This window comes from Falco rusticolus, chromosome 11 (genome assembly GCF_015220075.1).
Source record: "Falco rusticolus isolate bFalRus1 chromosome 11, bFalRus1.pri, whole genome shotgun sequence".
Taxonomy (NCBI): Eukaryota; Metazoa; Chordata; class Aves; order Falconiformes; family Falconidae; genus Falco; species Falco rusticolus.
The window spans coordinates 31,636,520-31,660,166 of NC_051197.1; the positions used below are offsets into that span (position 1 = coordinate 31,636,520).

The 23,647-nt window shown below is 40.2% G+C and overlaps 1 protein-coding gene across 1 annotated transcript in view; it reads left to right on the top strand.

Annotated features, from left to right (window-relative positions):
* The window catches only part of HMCN1 (hemicentin 1), a 202,423-nt gene that overhangs the window by 40,730 nt on the left and 138,046 nt on the right, over nucleotides 1–23,647 (top strand). Inside the window, exons 5-9 of the mRNA XM_037404235.1 lie at nucleotides 10,446–10,617; nucleotides 12,344–12,450; nucleotides 19,193–19,313; nucleotides 19,863–20,126; nucleotides 20,397–20,541. Of these exons, the coding sequence (XP_037260132.1) occupies nucleotides 10,446–10,617; nucleotides 12,344–12,450; nucleotides 19,193–19,313; nucleotides 19,863–20,126; nucleotides 20,397–20,541 (809 nt within the window). The remainder of the gene's footprint in view (nucleotides 1–10,445; nucleotides 10,618–12,343; nucleotides 12,451–19,192; nucleotides 19,314–19,862; nucleotides 20,127–20,396; nucleotides 20,542–23,647) is intronic.

Sequence of the window (23,647 nt, forward strand, 5' to 3'; positions counted from 1 at the left end):
ACTGAATGAAGCGCTCCTAATGGTGTGAGGGGAACATCATATTTTGACAAGTTTGCCATGGTTTCTGTTAATTAGATTAATAAGAATATTCTTAAAGCCCAAAGCACAAGTTTTGTCCTTACTATCTAAAATTCTTCTAGATATTTCCTTTATTTGGAGCATCAGGTGTAACATCATCTCCAGAGGTAACTATACTCAAAACCCATGACAGGTTTCTAATAGTAAGAGGCCAAATAATTTGGTAAAATTTGGTTAATTATCTGATTCCGGGTTTATAAGGCAGGAAAAGTATTTAATGATCAGAGTCCTTAAAAGGGAAAGGTTTACTGTTCAAATTTTGAAGTTCTGCTGCTATTAACAACTTCAAATTAAGTTGTCTCCTGCTCTCTAGTTTTGAGATTTTTGTCCTATTGAATTAGTTCTAAAATGGATGTCCTTTCATCCCAAAGAACAGTAGCGTTCTCGTTTTGTCTTCGATGTCTCTAGGTTATTATGTTTGTTTTATCAAAGCATTTAAGTCCTGATCTTGAAACTTATTTCTTTAGGGAGAGATCTCCTTTGCTGCTGTGAGGTTGTGTAGGCTCAGGGCTTAATTTGCAATAGTTGCTCAAAACTAAAATGCATTGAGAATACTCATTGAACATTGGTTAAATTCTCCTGTTTATAAAAATACAGAATTTGTTCTTACCATATCCAATTTTATTCATCTTTCCAGAAGGTACTAATTTTGACCTGAAGTTATATTGCGCCACACTTACTCCCGTCATAATGGAGTACTGTAAGGAAATTCCTGTAAATTATTCTGGTGCCCAAAGGTTTGTACTGATGCCAAAACTGGGGTTAAGATGAACAGTGATGATCAGCATAGTATGAATTTTGTACAGCTTAAAAAAATAGTGGAGATTAGTGGAGATTAGTTATTGGTGGTTCAGATCACGCCTCCAGGCCATTTTGATTGTGGTAAAAATGAGTCATTACTGTGTGTGACAAGCTGGACTGATCAGTATGGCTAAAGCTGGGAGTTCACAAGAAATAAGCTAGTGCGTAGTAGTAGTTTTCAGTTTCTTTTAATATTGAAACACTTACTTGATTTTTCTTATTCTAACCTTTCTATAAGAAGGAAAAATTTTCCCTAGACTGCTTAAAAATACAGCTTTCTTACTGATTTTTAAAGTAAGTAAAGTTAAATCAGATGTTCCATATATAGAACATTGATGGGAGGAGAACTGAGAATGACTGTGAAGGAGACTGGAAACATGGCGTTGGCTTTGGCAAAAAAAAGGGGATATTGTTGACTTCAAAGGTGGATGAGACTAGGTGAAAAAGGGTTTGGATTTTGGGTGACAAGCCTGTGAATTAGAGGAGATTGGGAGGGGACTGAAGACCGATAGGGCGAGACTGGTAATGGAACATGTTAAAATGAATGATGCAAAAGGGGTCATTCTTGTGGGGAAGGTGCAGAAGCTTGACGTCTGTAAGATGATGTGGATCTGGAATGGAGTTCAGTATTCTTCACACTCATGAATGTTTTGCTGTGAACAGAAGTCTCTTAAGCCCACTGAAGAACACTCTATTTCTCCTGGCTGTTAGTCCTCACAGAGGATGGCAACCTAGAAGTTGTACCTACACGGCTCAGGTTAGTGTTAAGGGTCTGTAGTGTGTGTGAACCAATCGTATGTTGGATGATGCCACATGAGAAAGCAATTCTAAATTTTGTACTGCTTTGTTAAAAATGTAAAATGCCCCTCTGTTGCTTTACAAGAATAATAGGAAGGTGACAAAGTCAAAAGCTCAAAATTACAGCATAGAATTAAGGTTTCTTGCATAGCTCTATTTATTCCTTTCTCTTCTCTCTGTCCCAAATAGTCAGTATCCATTTTCACAGAAAAAGAAGGAATGGTTTCATGGAAGGCGTGGCTGAATGCTGCCTTGGAGAGTATGCTTCTACTCTGAAGACATGTATTGTACAGTGAATGCCAAACTAGGAAGGGGAAAAAAAATTTACAGCTGTCCTTTCTCTGTCTTGTATTGAACTTGGACTTTCTGGGGGTAAAAAAGTGATCATCTGTGTAAGGATTGTCATAAAACAACTGGAAAAGGATGTTTTAAAGACATTTGAAAGCAGGCAGGCTTAAATCTTTTGTTTGCTAGCTTTGAAGAGCTTGAGATGCAATGCTAAGGAACTTTTCAGTTGTGTGTTTTTTATACGTGTAATTATACTTATATATATAACTTACAATTTATTTTCATAGTAGAATTTTCACATGCATTGTCTCATTCATAATGTTAGACATGCATTTAAAAAGCATTATTTTAATATTTTTCACTTTGGTTAGAAGTATTAGCCTACATATACTTGAGCAACGAAACAGTTAACTTCAAATCCTGTTGCTTTGACTGTTTGAGAAATATTCTTGAGACGCAGGATAAACAGATGGGAATACAGACCATGCTCCATAGATTTTCCAGGTTTCAGTATGCATTCCAAGAAATGACCTGACATCAGGGCAGGTTGCAAGAGCAAATTCTCTGGAGAAGTATTATGAACTATGTCTGTATTTGCCCTTCCCCCTCTAATAATATTAATCAAGTCCTATTTTGGCAGAACAACAAAAGCTGCTGTTGTTTTTGGGGCTTTCTGTAAGGGTCCCCAAAGAAAAAAAAAAAATCATCTACTTCCAAATCAGTGTTACAGCAGTATTGCAAACCTCTTTGGAATGACAGGGTTGGGAAATGGATCTCCCAGAATTGCCTATTGAACTTTGCAGAAAAATTGAACTATACAAGCAAGTTAATGCCAGACTTAAGGCAGCTGGGTCGTTCTGTTGCCTTCTATTTTCATTTCTGAACTTGAAAAATTCTCAAAAACTGAAGTTGGGTTCTACTCTGAATTGAAAGACCCTTGCTTGCTCTTGCTACTCTCTCTACTTCTCATATATATACTTGGTTTAAAACTGAAGATATTCTTGCTTTCTTGTTTCTAAAATGGCAGTTGCACAACCTAAATCTTACCTGGAATGATACATTTTATTTAAGGGCAATTTCTGCTCTAAGAGAACTCTAAAGTAGCCTCAGGATCATCAACCAGCCTGCATACAGTTAATAAACTGAAATTTTAGCTAAGGCTTACAGCACTTGCTGTAGTATCTAAGTACTTCATTGCTATATCTGTTTGCATAATAAAAATAGAAATGTGGTGGTGATTCCCTTGTGGTTAAGGAGCGTAAAGAGATTAAGGTCCTGTGGTTAATGTAACAACTTGGCAGTTACGCAAAGTAATTGCAGTAGCAATAAAATACAAGAATGAGGAGAGAACCCTTGTCAACTTAGTCAATGTTCTAGGAACCAGAGGGTCTAAAAATCATACTTTGTATAACTATATCGTTATGTTTTTATATAAGGAAATACATTTCCATATACCTAAGGTCAGGTACAGCTGGTGTGATGTGTGCTTGAGTGCCCATGCCCAATGTTTAGTGTTGGCTGGGCTGCCCTGAAGATCCTGAGCCAGCCCCACTTTACTTTGTATTCACAATAGGTCAAAATATAAAATGTGTATGCCTGCTCTTCAGAAATATTACAGTTTTGTAGCCCTAATTACTTTTGTTTCATAGATCTCAAAAGTGGAAGACGTAAACTCTTCTTAAGACTATTTTTTCCCCCAATGTAACAAATGGTAGGAGGTACTTATTTTAGAATCGCGGCAGTGGTTTGTATTCATGTCCTCATCTGACTACCTAGCAGTTGGAATGAAAGAAGGAAGACCAAACTCTCATTAAAGATAAACTGGGTGAAACAGCTCAGCTGACTAACCCCTACCTCCTTTGGAAAAAATCCATGCTGACAGGACCCTGTCACCTTCCACTTCAGGTGCTCAGAAAGATAAGGAAAGATAATAGAATTAAGTGTGTGTATTAAGACTAAAAGATAATCAGAAATAGAAGAACCTCATGGTGTGCTTCAAGATCAACTAAACGTTCTCATTCTGTAAGATACACAGATGGAAGCCTAGTGTTCTTGAAATTTGTTGTGCATCTGAGATGAAACTGTGGCAATGCTCCTCTTTTAATTTTACATCTGTTCAATTAGCTAAATTATCAAACTACAGCAGATGAGTAAAGGTGTCTAGGAAGCTCTTGTATAGTGGAAGAGTGTTTTCATTAAGAACAGAACCCAACATGGTAAAGATTTAAAAAAGAAAAGTCTGAGCTCTTTGTTCTGGGCTCAGATTGGATCTTGGTAATGTTCTAATGTTTGTACTTCTCCAGAACTTGTTTTCGTTGCCTGCAAATTATCTGGTTGCAGCAGGGACCTCAAAACTTAGCATGTGCTCAACCATTCAGTTGAAAATTCTCTTAATTGAAATTCAGCTGGCTTAAATTGATCTAAAAATCAAAGACTGAGGGTTGCTGGTTTGTTTTTTTTTTTTTTCTTTGAAGCTGCTGTTTTGAAGTCTTCTGAAAGCAAGGGAATGTTAAAATTGGTTGGGCTGTCTTTGGATTTTTTGTTTTTGCTTTCAGTGTGTGTTACTGCTTTAAAGAAATGAGACTAACTGTGTTAAGTTCACATTTACATGCTAACTCAAACCTTAAATTGGTCTAGTAGATTTGGAAAGTTCTTGAAGGAATGTTCTTATTTGTAAAAAGAGAGTAAAAAATGGGAGCAGAGGGGGAGGTGGGTGGAGATGGAGGAAAATGTTACCTTTGCTTTTGGAAAGAAAATGTAATATTCTCTATGTTGAGACTTCTTAAAGAATCTAGTGATAGCGATTTTGGTGGTCTTTGGTCATGTTAGCACTATTTTTATTTTTTGTATTTTTGTGCAGCGGTAGCTGTATGTTCAAAGAGTTCTGTCTCAGATGTATCATCTCTCTCTGTCTTTATTAAAAAGTAGTTTTATTGAGAAACTTCCCCAGCTGCACTGGGAAATGCCATAAGGAATCACATTCAGTACGCACCTCTGGAAATCAATCAAATCACTGTGATTTACAACTTCTGGAATGCGTCATCTTATGAATGCATACAAACTTATTTGTGTTTTTAATGCAGACATCTGGATCATGTCGTGGTAGTTCAATTGCACTTTAATTTTGACAAAGCATATGGAAGCTAACCCCTTGGACCCATGTTTTCCATTATTAACGGAGTCTGAGACAGCTGAATATGCGCCCATCGGGTTAGATTTTTGACCTGATTTGATTGTGTACCGATGAACTATTTACTTGATTTTATCAGGGAGGCTTAGCTCCTACTTCTGGTAAGGTGTATCCTCACCTTGACAAAAACCAGCCTGGTCACATGCGGTGAACCCTGTGCTGGATTGTCTTAACAAAGGAACCAAAACCTAACGAGCTGATTCCCTTGCACACTCAAAAATCATTGATGCCTGATCCCTGCCGAACATGCCCAAGAGGTGCTGACAGTCCAAGTAGCAGCACAGTTGCCATGTGTGCTGGTTGTTTTAGCAGTGGACCTGTGAGGAGCTGGGGTGCAAGGCAGGCTCTTCTTTTCCCCGGGCTATTTGAATTGATGTTGGTATTTTTGTGGCAGAGTGTTGTCTGAATTGACTTGATGGTTAACTGAAATGACTTCTTTGTCATTGACAGGGGAGAGGAGTAGAAGACTGGATTCACTTTACTGAAAATTCCTTTTCTAATTTGAAAGCGTTCTTTATTCTTCTCTTAAAGTACACTAGACTGCTGTGCATCATTAAATAACTGTTGCTTGTGATTCTAGTGATAGGCTAGAAGGCCTTTTATAATTTACCTTTGAAGGAAAGTGAGCTTTTGGAACAATTTCCATGGCTTAGCTCTCCTGCCTGCCAAAAAGGATATCTGGGGCTCGTAAAAGTACTCGTTTTGATTAGATTTTTGTTTTGAAATAAATGGTTGCATGCTGATAAACTTCCCACTGGAGAGCTTTTCCGCTTGCCTCCCAAGTTTGTAGAAGCAGCCTGGTCTTGCAGTGACTTGAAGTTAACTGTGCTGTGTGAAAGTGAGATCTGTTGTAAAGGAAATTAATACCATGTAGTAGACTAAGAGTAATTAGGGAAAAAACTCACAACAAACACAAAAAAAAGTTTTAAAGCTGGAAGGACCCACTTTAAATCCTTTTGCTGAATTTGTGTGCTATGGAGTTTTTGATGACTGGTTTAAGACACTTTCCTCCTCTTTTGAGTTGTTTTTGATCCAGATCCTTTTAATTATTCTAAGATTTTAATGGTCCGGCTTGCAGCATGACCCCAGAAACAGGTAAGTAGGGGCAGTGAACTTCAGGAAGGAGAATGAGCAGTTGCAAGGAGAAAAGAGGATTTTTTTTTTTTAATGCTGGTTTCACCTCAGAAGCAATTCTTCTACATGGCTGTACTCGTGAACAACAACATATGAAAAACAGTATATAAAACCTGAGCACCCCAGGGAAGTAACTAATGGCAAGATGATAATTTGGCTCCAGGTGCATTTTATATCCAGAGTGACTGCTGTTAGGCATTGTTTTGTATCTTTTGGTAAGAGCTGCTAGAATAGTGTCATTGCCAGTACTCTGTGTTGTTTTTTTTTAAGATGGATTTTTCTCATTGCAGTTGTTGTCAAAGGTGAACAAAGTGCTTTGGGATTACTGAGATCATGTATGTGTGTATGCTCTCAATTAGTAAGTTTATAATTGTAATTCTAACAGTCTTAAATCCTTTCACATTCAATGCAGGAACAGCTTAGAGCAATCTTGAACCAATGTCTTGTGTTGGTTTATAATGTGGGGAGATGGTTTGGAAGCTTTAGTAGTGCTTGCAGATTTACCGAGGTAGAATTGTGTGTGTTTTCCACCTATGATGTCTGTTCTAGCTGATTTTCGCTGTGAAATAATGGCTTTAATAGAAAACTAAGCAAATTGTAGAGAATCCTGTCTTGTGAGGCTGGAGTGTGAGAGTGAGCTAAGCTGCTGAAGGCTTGGACCTTTGAACCCTTCCCAGGCACGAGTAATAAACCAGAACTGGCCCAGGAGCGCTGAACAGGTGGGTTGGCATCCTCACCCTGCCGGCTCTGCTCAGGGAGAAGCACGGCAGGTTGGTCTTCATGGGTTGGGGATGAAGTAATGATGATTAAGGACCCCAAAAATGTGTCACAGAAGCTAAAATTGTTAAAAACTAATTTTGTTGTTTAAATGAAAAGTAGTTTTGGAATGACACATAAAAAAACATAAAAACCAATAATTTTGGAAAAATTCCCCTGTCATATTTGTGTTAAAATGGCGTTTTACCAAATTTTGAGCTATGTAATATTAACCCTTCTGAGCTTAAGAAAGAATTTAGTGTATAAATATCAATGTGATTCCAATTCTTATCTATATTGGCAAAGCTCCTGCAACGATATTTACCTTGTGACTTGATTTATTTTGCTTAAGTCGCTTGAAATGAATTTAAGCTAGGCTGGAAAATTCCTTTCTTCTGAAAAATTCGTGTAGACTCATTAATGTTTACAGGTAATTTAAAAACTTACCTATGGACTTAAGATCCTGGCATTATAAGGAAATTTTTCCATACACCTGGTCCAAAAGTAGTGTTGTACTCATCTCAATATATGCAAGTAGAAGAGATTGACATTTCTTTTGGAAGCGTTTTGGACCCAAATATGTAACTTCTAGAGGTAAAACTTAAAATAAGCTGGATCTTTTTGAAGCCTTGTGATTCCTGTTCCAGGCCTGTCTAAAGCAAACAGAGTTGCTGAATAGTTGATGGCACTAGCTGTTGCAGAAACCATATTTCTCTCTTGGGTCACATTACTTCAGGGACTTTGAGTAGTACAGTTGATTTTACTGTGATTTTTGTATGTTTTTTTTGAAAGTATGCTTAAGTACCTTGCTTATGCAGACCCTTGTGGAGAGGGCACACGACACTGTTACATGGTCAGTGCCGTTTCACTTCACAGTGTGTTGGGAGCATTCAGCGTGTCTCACGTGAGGCATTACTAGGAGTGGAGGGATAATAATTTATGAAAATGTCCCCACCATTTCAAATGCATTTTGAACAATGCCCTGCACTTGCTTAAACTTCTTTCACATTTACCCAAAGGTTGCTGGACATTCGTAGTATAACATGTAAGATCCATATGCTTTATTTAAAACAGGCTGCAATCTAGTTTCTGTCACAAAGCTATCTCGCACAGAAACCTATGGTATAACTCATTTATTAATGGAAAAATTATGCCTAACAAGTCAAGGAAATGAGGCTTTTTAGGACCTAGTGTATTGAGTCAGGTCCTAGACCTAAGGACTTAAGCTTGAGTCCCCCATTGCTGAGGGATGTCATGTCCAGGTTAGTTTATTGTTGGTTTCGAAGTCTTGTGCACCAACCAGTTGAACTGGCATAATCGAAAGCTCCTTTAGAAGATGTTTCGGAATGCAGCCGTGGTTAACTGTAACCTAAAGTCATGATTCAGTATTACTGTGACTCATACTCGCAACGTCATACGAAACCAACGTTGCTTCAATGGGATTAAAAAAAAATATGCTGCAGCTTTGTGACATACAGAGCTGATGTAGTATAACTTTGATAGGCCAGGTTTTTTGGGGGGGAGTTTGGGTTTTTCTGATTGCTGCAGGTTAGCCCTGGCTAACAGCCGAGCTCCCACTCAGCTGCTCCCTTGCTCCCTGTAGCCGCAGGGGGAGAAAATAGGAACAACACGAGAAAGCTTCTGGGTTGAGATAAAGAGAGAAATCACTTACCAATTAATGTTAAGGACAAACCAAACTCGACTTAAGGAAGATTAATTTGTTGCCAATTAAAAGAGATATTTCATTACTCATTCAGGTAGTGGGAAACAGACAAGTACGAATACCTTTCCCAAGCTCAGCTTTGCTCCCGACTCCTCCTCCCTGCCCCACTGCCACAGGGGCATGGAGGCTGTGGTCAGTACATCAGGTTTTCTCTCTCTCTGCGGCTCCTTCCTCCTCACACTCTTGCTTTCCTTCACTGTGGTCTCTCCCACAGGCTGCAGCCCTGTCAGGAAAAATCTGCTCTGCTGTGGGGTCTTCCACCGCTGCAGGGATATCCCCGCTCTGCGTGGTGTCCCCTCCGGCTGCAGGAGATCTCTGCTCCAGCAACACGCCTCCCCTCCTTCCCTCACCTGGGTACTGTAGGGCTGTTTCTCACACTCCTACCCCCACCTACATGGCATTTTGCCCTTTCTTAACCACATTTCCGCAGTGGTGCCAGCAGCATGGCGGGGGAGCTCGACTGTGGCCGTGGGGGTGCTGCTGCCGAACCCTCTGGGACTGGGCCGTGTCCAGTGGGGCAGCTCCTGGCCTCCCCTCACAGAGGCCGCCCCGCTGCCAGCACCTTGCCACCGAGACCAACCACATGGATAAAGCAGGTTGTATAAACAAATTTTATAGTAGTGTCATCTGCCTGTATTATTCTGATTTTATACTTGGGCAACATACCATCTTGCCTCCTCTTGCCTGCCACAAACCTGAGGTAAAACCTGTGTAAAATGCTCTGGGAAATTTGGCATCACTTGTGTGACCCAGTTTCTCTCAGGCCGGGTCATAGTATTAATCTGACCAGTATGGTCTGGTCACAAGGTTTTATCTTCTAAAGTATTGTTACATTTTATTCTGACTTGTATGCTGTGTCTAATATTAACTCATATTAGGTGTGTTAAGGGAAAGTAATTTATAAAAGTCCAAAGATGGCAGTTACTCAGTACCTCTGGATAAGGGAGTTTTCCTCCTTGCTTCAGGCAAGTAATCGTTAGTTGATGACCAGAAATACACATAGATTTGTATCCCCAGTTCCATTTCAAAGTGTACCTGTGGATGTTGCATAGTGATGTATCCAGGTGTCTGTACTCCTTTAAACATCACATTGATCATGGCTTCAGTAGTATCTTCTATCAAAACTGTGTGTCTTTTAAGTATTAGTATTTTTTTTTCATATATTTGCCCTAATGTGGCAAATAAGTCTACTCACTTCAGAACTGATAACTGCATTGATAAGACAACATCGGTTTGGTCCTTGTTTTTCCAGGCTGTCTGTTTTGTCATATCGTGTGTATCGATTCTCACATTGGACAGTAGAAGTTGAAGCATACCTTTGCTTTGATGTTGGTGCTTTGTTTCCTGTATATTCCTGGCATGCTGTCATCTATTCTTTCTTGTGCTTTTGTGTGTTCATGATACAAGTTGAAATCCTGTTTGTGCTGTCTCCAGAATCTCTTCATTGAAACGGATGCATTGGGTTGTATTAGGCAAGTCCTTTCCCACTGTGTTTACTCAGGGTGATGTGGTAGCTGCGTGTCATCAGACGAGAGGATCATAGGTGAAGGTAGTGATCTTCTCTTATGATAGAAGTTAACGTGGAATCTCTACAAGACAATAGGGACAGTACTTCAGCAGAAAGTATTACAAATATACTGTTGACAGTATAATAACAACTGTTATTTTCTCCTCTAGGTGTTAAAATGGGTTGAAGAAGCAGTTCAAGCCTCCAAAGTGCATCTCTTGTCTACAGACCATTTGACTATGGCTGTAAATACTTGGCAGATCCCTTTTGATCCAAGTCTGAAAGAGGTTACAGTGTCCTTGAGTGGTCCTTCACCATCAATTGAAATTCATGATCCATTAGGTGAAGTAGTTTATACCTTCTTTTGTGGTAATAAAAAAAGTGAATGAAAAAGACAAATAATTTCTACTGTCTCCAGTAGGGAAGGCCATGTTTGTGATTCACAAATGTCTTTCACACTTTGAAAGCCAGTATCAAGATTTCAGATTATTTTTAAATTAAAAATAAAATATCTTCAGATATGTGCACTTCTGATATTTAAATTGTTCCCAACGTTCCTTTTTTTTTTTTTTTTTTTTTTTTTGACTTGGAGGATACTGGAAGTCCTCCTTATTCTGATTGCTTATCCCCTTTGTCTACTTTCTTACCGTTTGTCTTTGGATTCCAAATTTCTGGACACTTTTTTCTCATGCATTTATGTAGTCACTGAACTGTTATTTAGAGGTTATACATGATCGTTATTTTTTGTGTAGTGAAAGGTAACCTAAGATCTGGATTCTTAGAACTATGACAGCGTTCAGGATCAAACCCTGTCTCATGTGCATTCCCCATCACACGCTGTTCAGGTAGAGACGGGCAAGGACAAATTTGGATGCTAATTTGTAACTGAAGATATTTTGAACAAATCTGCTGTTCATTGTTATGTTGATGCCTTAGGAATCTGGAACAGCACTCCAGAAATAAATCCAGATCATATTATGAATTTTCTGAATGACTTTTGGCTAAGGATATAACTTAAGTTTTAGTATTTTGGAAATATTCTATGCACAGGATGGGTTCCCTGCCATATAATCTGATCTGTCCTCCATTGAGGCATTCGTATTTGTTCACAGGAAATAAATTTGCTCAGAATGTCTCTCTTCAAACCCTGATCACGCACAGTCCTGAGTGCAACCGTCAGGCTTAGCTGAAGCTTTGACCCCATCTATTTGTTTTCCTTTTTCATAGGTCAGCTTCTAAATCCACATAGTTTCACAACAGTTAGTTGAGGTCTGTCTAATAAGGACTTAAAAATTGACATTGGGACATCCCATTCTTGACTTCACCTTTCCCTTTAGCACTCTGAAAGAACCAGATGTGTGTTTAGTGCTGGTGGTACCCTGTAGTCAGCCTTGAGAACAGAGAACCAGCTCCTGCATACAAGTATTCATGTATTCGTGTGCATGGGCGTACATATAAAGTGTGGTACAGTGCAGTATGAAAACTTGTATTCTTCTGTTGCTATCTATGACATCTAACAGGCTAAATTCCCTGTGAGGATATTGTAAGCATTCCCACCCTTAGTCATGTGCTAATGCCTCTCTGCTAGGAGAACCTGGCTTATCAATATTTTCACTAGTGGAGTTTATCGTGCTTGAAATAGGTCTAGAGGATGGAAAAGCGAGTGGGCTAGCAGCTGGCAGGTAGGTTAGGGTACATCTGTTCTAAGATCTGCTTTGAGGGAATTTGCTTCTGTGCTGTCTCCTTTCACTGAGAGATGGGTGTCTTCTATGAAGAAGAGAATTTGTTTTGCTTACAGTTTCTGGGTTTCCCACAGCTCTGTATTGTTGCAGACTGTATTAAATTTCCCAAGTGAATGAAAAAAATAAAAATGAATGAACATTTTTAGTATTCTAGCACATCATTTTTATTATCAAAATTACAGGGAATTTTGACTGTTGTAAATGTCATTGACTGCTAAAAAGCAAGTAGGTCAAATATCAAGAATACATCAGCAGAGAAGAACAATATTGTATTTATGCTCTTTTTTTTTTAGGCAATACTGTATTTACTCCCTGTTTTTTTTCAGGCAAGCAGATCAGTAAAGGATCAGGACTGAACGAATTGCTAAATATCCACAATTCTGCAAAGGTAGTAAATGTCAAAGATCCAGAGCCTGGAACATGGACAATTAAGGTAAAGTTATTGCAGAAATCATGTCTGACTTGCCCTATAGCTTATAAAGGGATTCTATAATGGTTTACTATGTTATTGATCATAGATGAGCTTGTTATAATAAATGTCCTTTCTGACGTACATGTCGCAACATAGTCGGAAGGCAGTAGTATGAAATTCTTATCAAGATGATAACATATTAGACATTACTATATTAAGTCAAATCCTTAGGTCATCCTTTTGCTTTGGATGGAAAAAGGATGAAGTGAGCACCAAATTTCTGGAGTACGGTGAGCAGACATGTAGGAATGTAGGCACAGGGGCCGCTTTGCTGTGTGTAGCATGTTTGGAGGACTGAGGGGGAGAGGATGTGCACTTTGCAGGCCAGATTTCATTAGCAGGTTCGCAAAGTCAATAAACATACATCTAATTCAAACTCCTTATCAGTAAATTATGTAAATACTATAGTATATGAATGAATTTCTTTGTGTGAGTGCTATCCTAGCACACAGGTTACAGAAAGGACCCTGAAGAATTTGGAAATGTCAAGAAGTTAAGATCAATGTGATTAGCAGTAATAACCAAACAAGAAAGGATCATTAAGGCTGCTGAAATGGTCTTCTCGGAACTGACTGTAGCAACTTAGCGTGATCCCTTGATCAAGCTCCCTATGCCAAAGGTTGTGGCTCCTACAACAGTTGTAGGAAAGTTACCAAGTGTTTGGCTCAAGGCTCCTTACACTGAGCACGGTCAATATGCACTGAAACAGATGAAGAGCAATTGTACCTACTTGTTCTGAGAGTTGTAGCGAGCAACCAGCTCCTAGGTAATGATACGTTAATATACCTGCTTCTGAAAGGAAAGAACAAAATGTCTTGGTGATGAAAGGGCCACAAAAAACTCTGGTTCTGTGGGTTTTTCTCTGGGTGTCAGTGCTGGTTTCAGTGTTCCCCCCGAGTGCCATATCCTGGTTGTGAGGCATGTGGTGAGCCAGATATCTAAATGCAATAACCTGTAAGACCACTCATAACCTGTTGCGACACAAAAGACGTGGCAGCTGTGAGCTGAAGCTGGTGCAACTAAAATCTTTACTGCTCATAGATCAGTAAATGTGTGCATGAAATAGGTGTAAATCGGGTCCAGAAAGTGGCTGCTTAGATCAGCCTTATAGTATCATAGAATGGTTTGGGTTGGAAGGACCTTAAAGATCTAATCCAACCCCCCTCTGTGGGCAGGGGCACCTTCCAGTAGAACACGTTGCTCAAAGCCCCATCCAACCTGGCCTTGAATGCTTACAGGGATAAGGCATCCACAGCTTCTTTAGGCAACCCATTCTAGTATCCCATCACCCTCACGGTAAAGAATTTCTTTCTAATAGCTAATCTAAATCTACCCTTTCTCAGCTGAAAGCCATTCCCCCTTGTCCTATCACTACATGCCCTTATAAAAAGCCCCTCTCCAGCTCTCCTGCTGGGCCCTTTACTTACTGGAAGGCTGCTAGAAAGTCTCCCCAGAGCCTTCTCCTCCTCAGGCTGAACAATCCCAACTCTGTCAGCCTGTCTTCATAGCCTTAACCCCTAATTTAGCAGAGAATCAAGTTAACACAGCGTGTCAGGCCAAAAATTGCATACCTGAAACCATAATATCGTACAGGGATGGGCATGTTCTTACTATAATATCGTAAACTGGAAGATGAAGCTTAGGACTTGGCTAGACTTAGGGAAATGTAGGTATTCATTTTGTTTTATGCTGTGTTAATTATGTCATTTTAATGAACTGCTCAAAACGTAATTGCACCAAATGTGAATGGAATGTTAAAACCTTAAGGATGGTGCTATGGGTAAGATAGTATTTAGTTAAACTTGAGAACTAGCCCCAGCATTGTTTTTATGGCTGGATACTGATGTTTCAAAATACTTGAAATGGATTAGCTAACAACTGACACCCCACTACCACACCTGAAAATCTGTGCAAGGCTGTTTATGTAGAAATCACACTATTTAAGTGTTTTGTGGACAGATTATCTTTGAACAAATAAAGCTGAACCTGTACCTTGAGCTAGTTCACAGGGGGCAGCATGTTGTGACATGCTGAGAGTAGGGGAGAAGAAGGGACATATAATGAACTCTTAAGTTTTTACATCTTCTCAACCCTTGTGTAACTTCGGCCTAAACTGTCTTGTGCTTTGTCTTATTGTATACTTTATGTAGGTAAAGGAGCATGGTCCCAGCTTTCCTAAATTGATGTGGCAACAGTCATATTAGTATAGGTCCCTTTCAACTGAACTATTCTAGTCTAGAAGTATAAATACTATATTGTCATTTTTGGAGGGAAAGGCACCCATGTAAGGAACTTTTATAGCAGAGTTCACAATGAGGTGTGCTGAATGGATGTATGCTGCATATTGGCCATGCCATAAGCGTAGAGGTAGTTTGAAAAGGATTATTAATTCATGTACAGCACTGTAGGAAACTATTGATACTACTGCAGAACTGGAACTAGAAAAACATGTTGAACTCAACAGCTTTATGGAGAATTATTTGAATGTCTGTCTATCCTTCAGGACCAGAAATGCCAAAAGACCTGGTACTGACACAGCTTGGTGGTCTTGTGTGTGTGTGTAGTAATTTTTTTTTATGAATATATATATGAAAAAAATGGTTTACATCCTGCTGGACTTGGTAACATCAGACATACTGGATACTGAGAGAAGTTTTCCACAGTCAGTGCCTTAGTGTTCAAATCTGTAGCTGGTTGGAGTCTTAAGTGTGCAATCTAGTAAACATTCAATTTCATGCAACAGAGAAACAGAGTGCAGGAAAAGCAAAAGCCCTTTGTGATCTCCCCCTGGCCCTGTATGGCTGTTGCTAAGCTGAAACCTTTTTGGATGTGAGCTGAGCCATGTGGAACTACTTGTGTATGCCTGCACTCTGTTGCTCAAATTTCTGGATTCCAGGAATTGCCAAGAGAGGAGCTTGCCACTCTTATGGGCTCAGTGTGTAACATCCTTCAAAGCTAATAAGCTCTCCTAAAGCTGAAGCTGGCACCCAGCGTGGTGCAAACTGCCAAGTGGCTCAGCTGGAGGCAGGCCAGCATGCTCAGCTAGATGCAGACCAGTCCTGGCCAAAGCATCAGGCTGCTCCTGCAGTAAGGGGTTTTAATTTTTTTGGTTTTGTCTTTCTAAGCTCAGCACAATGCTGTCTCCAATTCTGTGGAGAATAAACCATTCAAAGTTATGTATTTTGGGTTTAAAAAAGCAAAAAAAGTCCTGAATATAGTTGACATATTTTAATTAATTTTTGTGAGGAAACCAGGTCTTAATTAGGCATCTACAGAGAGCTTACATAGGTTTTTGTCACCAGAAGTGCAAAAAGCTATCATTTTAGTATGAAAAAAAAAATAAAAAAAAAATCACAGTGAGCTAAACAGTATTGGCCACTACTAAATCAACTGGAGAATGATCAGTCCAAGCAGATCCCACTTTGATCCACAAACAAGTGTTAGTGCAGTGTCAAGTGCTCAGTGAAGTCTTTAAATTACAGCTTTGAGTAACACCAGACACGCAGTATGCAACCCAGTTGCCTCCTGTGCTGCAGGATGCCTCTGGTTGCCTTCAGCTACTTCGGTTATGAGGGCAATAAACCTGTGCCCATATGTGTATATTACAAATAAGTTCTTCTTCTAGCTCTGCCACTGTACCCTTGGTCTACAAGGTGACAGGAGCCTTGAAAAGAGCAATGATGTGAGATGAGCACGCGGCTCCTCTCTCCATGGCATTTCAGCAAACGGGAGAGATTTTGTGCAGAAGGAAGGGTACATCTTCAGTAAGATGGTCTGGCTGTTACATGTGTTCTGTGCACCTCCGAGCTAGCTGCCAGACTCCATTTAGCTGCCGGTCCTGCTGCTGAGATACCTACCAAAAGATGGGCCTCAGCAGGAACAGGCTGACTTATTTAAGAGAAGAGGGAGTATCAGTTTGGTTTTGCTAACTCCCTTCCACGAAGACGTGTCCTATGGACTCCTCTTAGTGTTCTTTGGAGGGGTTTGGGAGGCATGCAACATCCTGCAAACAACACTTATCTGCACACTCCAGGACAGCAGCGTTGGAAGGCAAGAAGAGTATCTAATTACTCCTTAAAGGCCTTGCCTGCCTGTGTTTGCAGTCGAAAAGGCCAGTGAGGGCTGGAGAAGTCATCAGCTGCAGTTTTGTTCTGTGGTTAATCATTAGGCCATAGCTTTTTCAGCTGGACAATGCCACAAAAACTTTCCTGCTGTGCAGAGTTGAGTGATCATCTGTGTGACTGAGAAAAGGAGATGAAAAGCAATGAGAAATCAGCAGAAAATCTTGTCTGTTCTTGTAATGCAGACGGGTTTTTAATGACTGCTGTTACTGCCTTACACCTGTATAGCCCAGTGCAGCTGGTTCAATGGAGTGTGATAACAAACCAGTCTGGAGTGGTCTCCACTGAATGACCACATTCCTTACAGCCTCATTCACAGTGTGTCTCCATCACTGTAAATATGTACATATGACCATGCAATCAGCAATTAATTTGGCTATTGTAGCTTGGTTTTTCCGTTGTGTGAAAATTAGTTTGTTTTTTTTAAAACTCATGCATTTTTTCATACATCTGTTTATAAATACACGCATTCTGTGCACTCTTCCTTGGTCTTGTTTGCAAGAGGGGAAAGCATTTTTTCCTGACATCTGTGTCAGATAAGTGTTTGCTCTTTTTGTCATATTTGTCCGGTCTGGGAGGAGAAACACAAAGGTACACTATCAGTGATCCATGTTAAACTACAGATAATTAAAAAGAGAGTTGGCAAAGGTACTGATTGCAAAGCAGTCCTTTGGGATACAATTTGTTCTAGGTGTTGCCATAAGACTGTTGGCTCCTAGGAGCGACAGTGATAGATTAATTTATTGTTACTAGTAAATGGTAAAATTTTATAAGGTAGTTGTAGCCCGAAAAATTCACAAGTATCCAAAGGTCTGAATAATTCATAAGGAGAAATAGTTTGCCAATGTATTTTTCTATGGATTGTTTACTCTGCTTTAGTCACTGGTTTGTTTTGTTTGCACTAAGATTTTTAAGGCTGTGACTGAAAACTTAAAAGATAAAAATACAACTGACTTTGTGAAAAGTTTATTGACACCATAAATTCCTTCTACAGATGCATAAAAAGAAATAGAATGCATATAAAAAGGAAACTTTGTCAAAAAAAGTTTGTCTAATGAAATTTTAACTGCCAATTAATGCTTGATAACATGAGTAGTTTGGCATGCTTATATATTTCTTTGTGTAGTTAACAGCTGGTTTAGATAAAAAAGGCTTTAGTAGTGCTTTTTCTGATGTGAAAAGCTAACCAAATCTCAGCAAATAGAGTTTTTTTTAATCAGATAGACATCATTTTGTCATAGTGTCTAAATGGCTGTTCCTAGGCAGTTAAATGTTTAATATTCCCATGCAGCTGTATCAGAGTTGGTTACTAAACTGAAGGAATTATGTATTTGAGAATGGATCAGGTCATAGTCTCTAGATAGATAGGAATTATTTCATTTTAATACTTACTTCCTTTTACATTGCCAGTCTAGTGTGCTGTATTGTCTCCCTGAACAAAAACTTAGAGTAGGTTCTACTAACTGCAGATTTGATCTTGGCATAATATAGCTTAGATATCACTCTTCACAGCCTTTTGAATCTTTATTTTTTCCTGCTGTTCTGGTTGAAATTGTCCATGGATTTGTAATTGTTAAGTTTGTAAAAATCTAACTCCATGCTCAGTGCAGTGCATTAGTGTTTTTTTGGGGGGTTGGTAGTTTGTGGTTTTTTGGTTTGTTGTTTTTTGTTTTTTGTGTTTCCCACCTAACACCTGAAAGGTGTGAAAGTAATGAGGACAAAAAGCCTTCGGCTTCTGTGCACTCTTGCAAATAGCAGTTGTGCTTTCTCAGCATAGAATTATAGAAAGGAACTTGAAGAAGATAAACCAAAATAATTGCAAGATTGAAAAACTGCATAAAAGTAACTGTAACCTCAAACAACATAAAGCTGTGGCTTTTCAAGAGTGGGTGTTTTGTTTTTTGTCAGTTCAACCAGAATGACAAAGTGGCAGGGGGAGAACAGAGGTGAGAGGTAATTCTGCATGCTTTATTTTCCAACTGAGACTTTGGCTGGGAAAGAGAAGAACATTTAATATACAGTGTTGATTGAGGTTGGTCTGTACTTGCCACTTGTTTATTGATATGCAGTGCCTTTGATGTTTGTGTTTGCCTCATGGGTAAAATTAGTTTTATGGAGATTTGAAAAGGGAACTTACTAATAAATAAAAAGGTAAGATCGATTATTGTAGCAGCAGAAGTAAATTGTAAAACTTTTGCTGGTTATAATATATGTACTGATTGCTCTGACATGTTTCATTTACCATTTTGTAGTATACTTTATGATGGTTAAAATCCTAACTTCCAGGCAGTCTCCCATTATAATCACTAGCATGTGCCAAATAATTGTTGATTTTGTGTTTGTGTTATGATTTACATTTAAGACAGATTTGCTCTTTTCAATGACACTACAACTGTAGGGTACAGTATCTAAAAGTAAAGCTTTATTGAAGCCATATTTACTTGCAACTTTTGAAATCAGCCTCCTTTTTATCTTGTTTTTTGATGAAAGCTGCAGTCTGTTTACTGAACTCGGTGGATGGATCAGAAACTGCAATTCCTGAAATGCTAATAATGCCATAGTCTTTCACTCTGCTTTTTCAGACCTCGAGCAGCGGAAGGCACTCTGTTCGGATCACGGGACTCAGCACTATTGACTTTAGAGCTGGGTTTTCTAGGAAGCCAACATTAGACTTTAAAAAAACATCCAGCAGACCAGTGCAAGGTTTGTTTCCGTTTCAGTCAGTGATAAACAATAACCGGTTTTGACCCCTAGAATCAAGCAGAACTCTATGATGATCTCTGGTGAATTTTGGGATAAACCTGGGTTCTTGGGCTCTGAATGTGTGAGAGCAGCCAGTGTTGCTGTTTTGTCATACTACAGTATTTTTTCAATTAGCTTTGGTTTTTTTATGTCACATAAATCCATCTATTTATAGTTATGAAATGTCTCAATTGCAACACTGTTTCTGTTACTTTTGGAGTGTCAGAGGAAGCCTTTGGCTCTGGGATGTGGAGGGGAGTTAATAAAGAGGCTGCTATTTCAGAAACACCTGTTAGAAATCAGTAATTTAAACCCTAATCATTGCTGTGTCTCCTGACAGCTAATGAGCAGAGCACAGCTTAGCAGAACTTAAGCTTTTTGCTACTTAGTAAGGGTCGAACCTGAATGGTGCATTCATGGGGTAGTGAGCCATACATATGGAATTTAACCTTTCCTTCTTTAATTTTTTATTTTTTTAGCACTTAAAATGGTATGTTTCTGTTTTTCTAGGGATTCCTACTTTCGTGCTGCTAAACACCACAGGGATCTTTCTTCCAGCTAGAATAGACCGACTGGAACTTCTGAGTATTACAGGAGAACTTCTTAAGACCTTGCCTGTGAAATACTATCCTGACAGAAAGCCCTATGGACTATGGAATATTTCTGACTTCATTCCACCAGATGAAGCTTTTTTTGTTAAAATAACGGGCTATGACAAGGATGATTATCTTTTCCAGAGAGTTTCAAGTGTTTCCTTTTCTAGTATTACTCCTGGTAAGAGATTTTAAACTTTAACTAAATGTGCACTTGTCATATCTGAATCAGCTGAGATTGATATCTAGCATTTTTTTTCTAACTTATACAAGTACTTTCTGTGCTTTTTCCTTCCAAAGTTCTATCTCTAGCTTGTGATGGACAAGTTAATGTTATTATCTACTAAGTATAACTTTATCGGAAATTGAATTTGCTTGTATTAAAAAGGAAAAAGTAGGATATATGTTAGTAGCTGTTAATAATCTTCTGGGGAATATTTGCTTTCTTCAGATGCTCCAAAAGTTACAATGCCCACCAAGACTCCAGGATATTATTTACAGCCAGGGTCTGTTCCTTGCCATGTAGAAAGTCTTATACCTTTTACTCAGCGTTTTACTAAAAATGGAGTAAAACTAGGAGTGGATCAGTTCTTCAAGTAAGTAGTGACCTTTGTTTTTTCACTCCAAATAGTGTTTTATTTCCTATTTATATCCTATTATATGACTTCTAGTTATTATTTACTATTACATACTGCTTACATGTTACTTCAATGCTGTTATTTTTGCTGATATTAAGGAGGCTGTATTCTATGGAGAGATTTGTAATATATGGAATGTCACTGGGATTGAGTACACCCTTGGCAAGCTTGCCAGTGACACCAAGTTGACATGCTGGAAGGAAGGGGTGCCACCCAGGGAGACCTAGACAGGCTTGGGAGGTGTGCTAGTGCCAACCTTGGGAAATTCAACAAGGCCAAGTGCAGAGTCCTGCCCCTGGGTCAGGGTAATCCCAGGCACAAATACACGCTGGGCAGAGAATGGATTCAGAGCAGCGCTGAGGGGAAAGACTTTGGGGGGGTGGGGTGGGGAGCAGAGAGTGTTGGTGGACAAAAAGCTCAACATGGGCTGACAATGCGCACTCGCAGCCCAGAAAGCAAACTGAATCCTGGGCTGCATCTAAAGCAGCATGGCCAGCAGGTGGAGGGAGGTGATTCTGCCCCTCGGCTCTGGAGTGCTGCACCCAGCTCTGGGGCCCCCACCGCAGGGAGGACATGGACCTGTTGGAGTAAGTCCAGGGGAGGCCACAAAGGTGGTCAGAGGGCTGGAGCACCTCTGCTGTGGAGACAGGCTGAGAGAGTTGGGATTGCTCAGCCTGGGGAAGAGAAGGCTCCGGGGGGACCTTATAGCAGCTGCCGGTGCCTGATGGGGCTGACAGGGGAGCTGGAGAGGGACTTGTTACAAGGGCAGGTAGTGATAGGACAGGGGGGAACGGCTTTGAGCTAAAGGAGGGTAGATATAGATTAGCTATTAGGAAGAAATTCACTGTGAAGGGGGTGGGACACTGGAAGGGTGTGGAGGAGTGAAGGCAGTGGGTTGTTTCCCATCAATAATATGCAGCTGTGGCCTGGCCTCGAAGGCAGTGGGTCATTCCTGCTAAGTGGTTAAATAGCCCTGAGGAGTGTGGGGGAGGAGGAGCAGTGTGGTTTGACCTCTGGAGGAAGGAGAAACAGCATGGACAGTAGAATCTGACCGACAGTAAAAACCGTGTGAGGCTCGACCTCGGGACTTTCTGATTACGAGACTGAGTGTAATGAGCAGTGACAGCGGTGGTGGCTGTGCTGGGGAATATTTGACATTTTGAGTGGTGACGGCAGCGCCCAACGTAGCAGAGACAGTCGGGGATAGCCTGTGATCCAGATCACATTGAGATAGGCAGGGAGAGCCTGGGGGTCTGGATCAGACAGTGGTAAAGGTGAGCCGTTGGGATCAAAGAGAAGGAAGCCTGACTGCCCTGGAGCTAAGAGACTGAGGGTAGTGGGCAGAAGCGGCAGAGTGCACGGCCAGACGTGGCAGCGGCCTGTGGTGGCGGGTCCAGAGCGGGTCTGGCCAGACAGCGGTGATGGCTGTGCTGGGGGAAGGTGCGGGAGCAGCACGGTGCCACTGGTGCTTCCACCACTGCTGCTGCTCGGCCCTTGCCAGTCTTTATGTGCTCGTTAAAGGTGTCTCCACTCATAGAAGAAATGGCCAACCACAAGGATGTTTAGGAGCTTTTCAGGACACAGGATGATGAGTTAGTGCTGTATTCTAGATCTGCTGCTGCTGCAAGCTCACTCAGGTTACTGTCTGGTGTGACCCAGGAGGTGAAAGGACGAGGTACCATAAGCTCATCAGAACCTCCCTCTGAAGAAAAAAAATAAAAATCCCAGATATCAAGAAAGCAAATAAGAAAGGTGATCAGCCCCCAGAAGCTGAAAAGTGAAGAAGGAATATGTGTAGGAGCTCAGGGATGAGGTGTCTGGACTGTGTGAGAAGTTGAACTACTTGAAGTTACCCTGGTATGTGATGGTAAAAGCCTTGCTGCAGCCGGCTAGCTGTTAGTGCTGCGGCAGAAGGGGTTGCCCAGAGCAGCTGTGGATGCCCCATCCCTGGAAGCGTTCAAGGCCAGGTTGGATGGGGCTCTGAGCAGCCTGGTCTGGTGGAAGGTGTCCTTGCTCATGGCCGGGGGGGTTGGAGCTAGATGATCTTTAAGGTCCCCTCCAACCCAAACCATTCTATGATATATATACATGTTTGAAGAGGGTGAACACTCTGTGTAGATGATGAGATTATATGGTTCTGGCTAAAATCCCTCTTCAAGGTGTGCTCTTAAATTATGATAAACTGGGTCTAGAAGGCAAATGCTTTCAATTTATATTTGAAAAAGTTACCTAAAGTACATTAATAGCTACCTTTTTTGCTGGAGCACAAGTGCACCACTACTTATACCATGCCCCCCTGCCGCCCCCCCCCCCCCGCCCCCCGCCTCCGTGGTACGTTGATGATTACATAGTGTGCATTAAGTTGCTTTATTTTTAATGGCCTTTCATGGGTGCCCTGGAAGTATGTACTATCACCTACCCTAGAAAATTTTTCTGTTCAGAAAGTCTCTCAAAATTTGTACTGAATGGACCAGAAGGCCCTTCAGACTTCTGTGTAGAAAATGGATTGCACGCTCTTTCTCTGTAGCATGAGATCAGAATTAAAAAAAACATTAATTACAAATGAATTAAAATACTCATAAAGTCCATCTTGTAATTCTGGTAGTTAAAAACAAGAGGGAAGTATGTACTAGAAGGGTGTTGACAACCTCTTGTAAGGCCTGAAGCACTTCAGGAGAAGACTGAAGGCTAAGTTCTAGCATTCAATAGCAGGCATGTGACTACCAAAATAAATATGTTCTGAAGCTCCATGGTACACTGTTGGCAGTGTGAAATGCTGCAGTTCTGTCTTTTTAATTTTTTTTTTTTATGAGGTGCCACTTACGTTTAGTCAACCTCAGCACATACTTGAGCAGATGTGTAACTTTTTCCGTTCTTTAGTTATCAAACCACACTCTTCTACTCTTGCTTTTCACATATCCAGCACCTTTATGTTAGGGTTGCATTTTTTGTTTTTGTATTACAGACCAAAGCAATGAATTGATCATCCAAGTTAATTTAACAAAATACATATCATGCTAGATATTATTGATCACAGTCACATAGGATGTAATTTGGCTTGGCT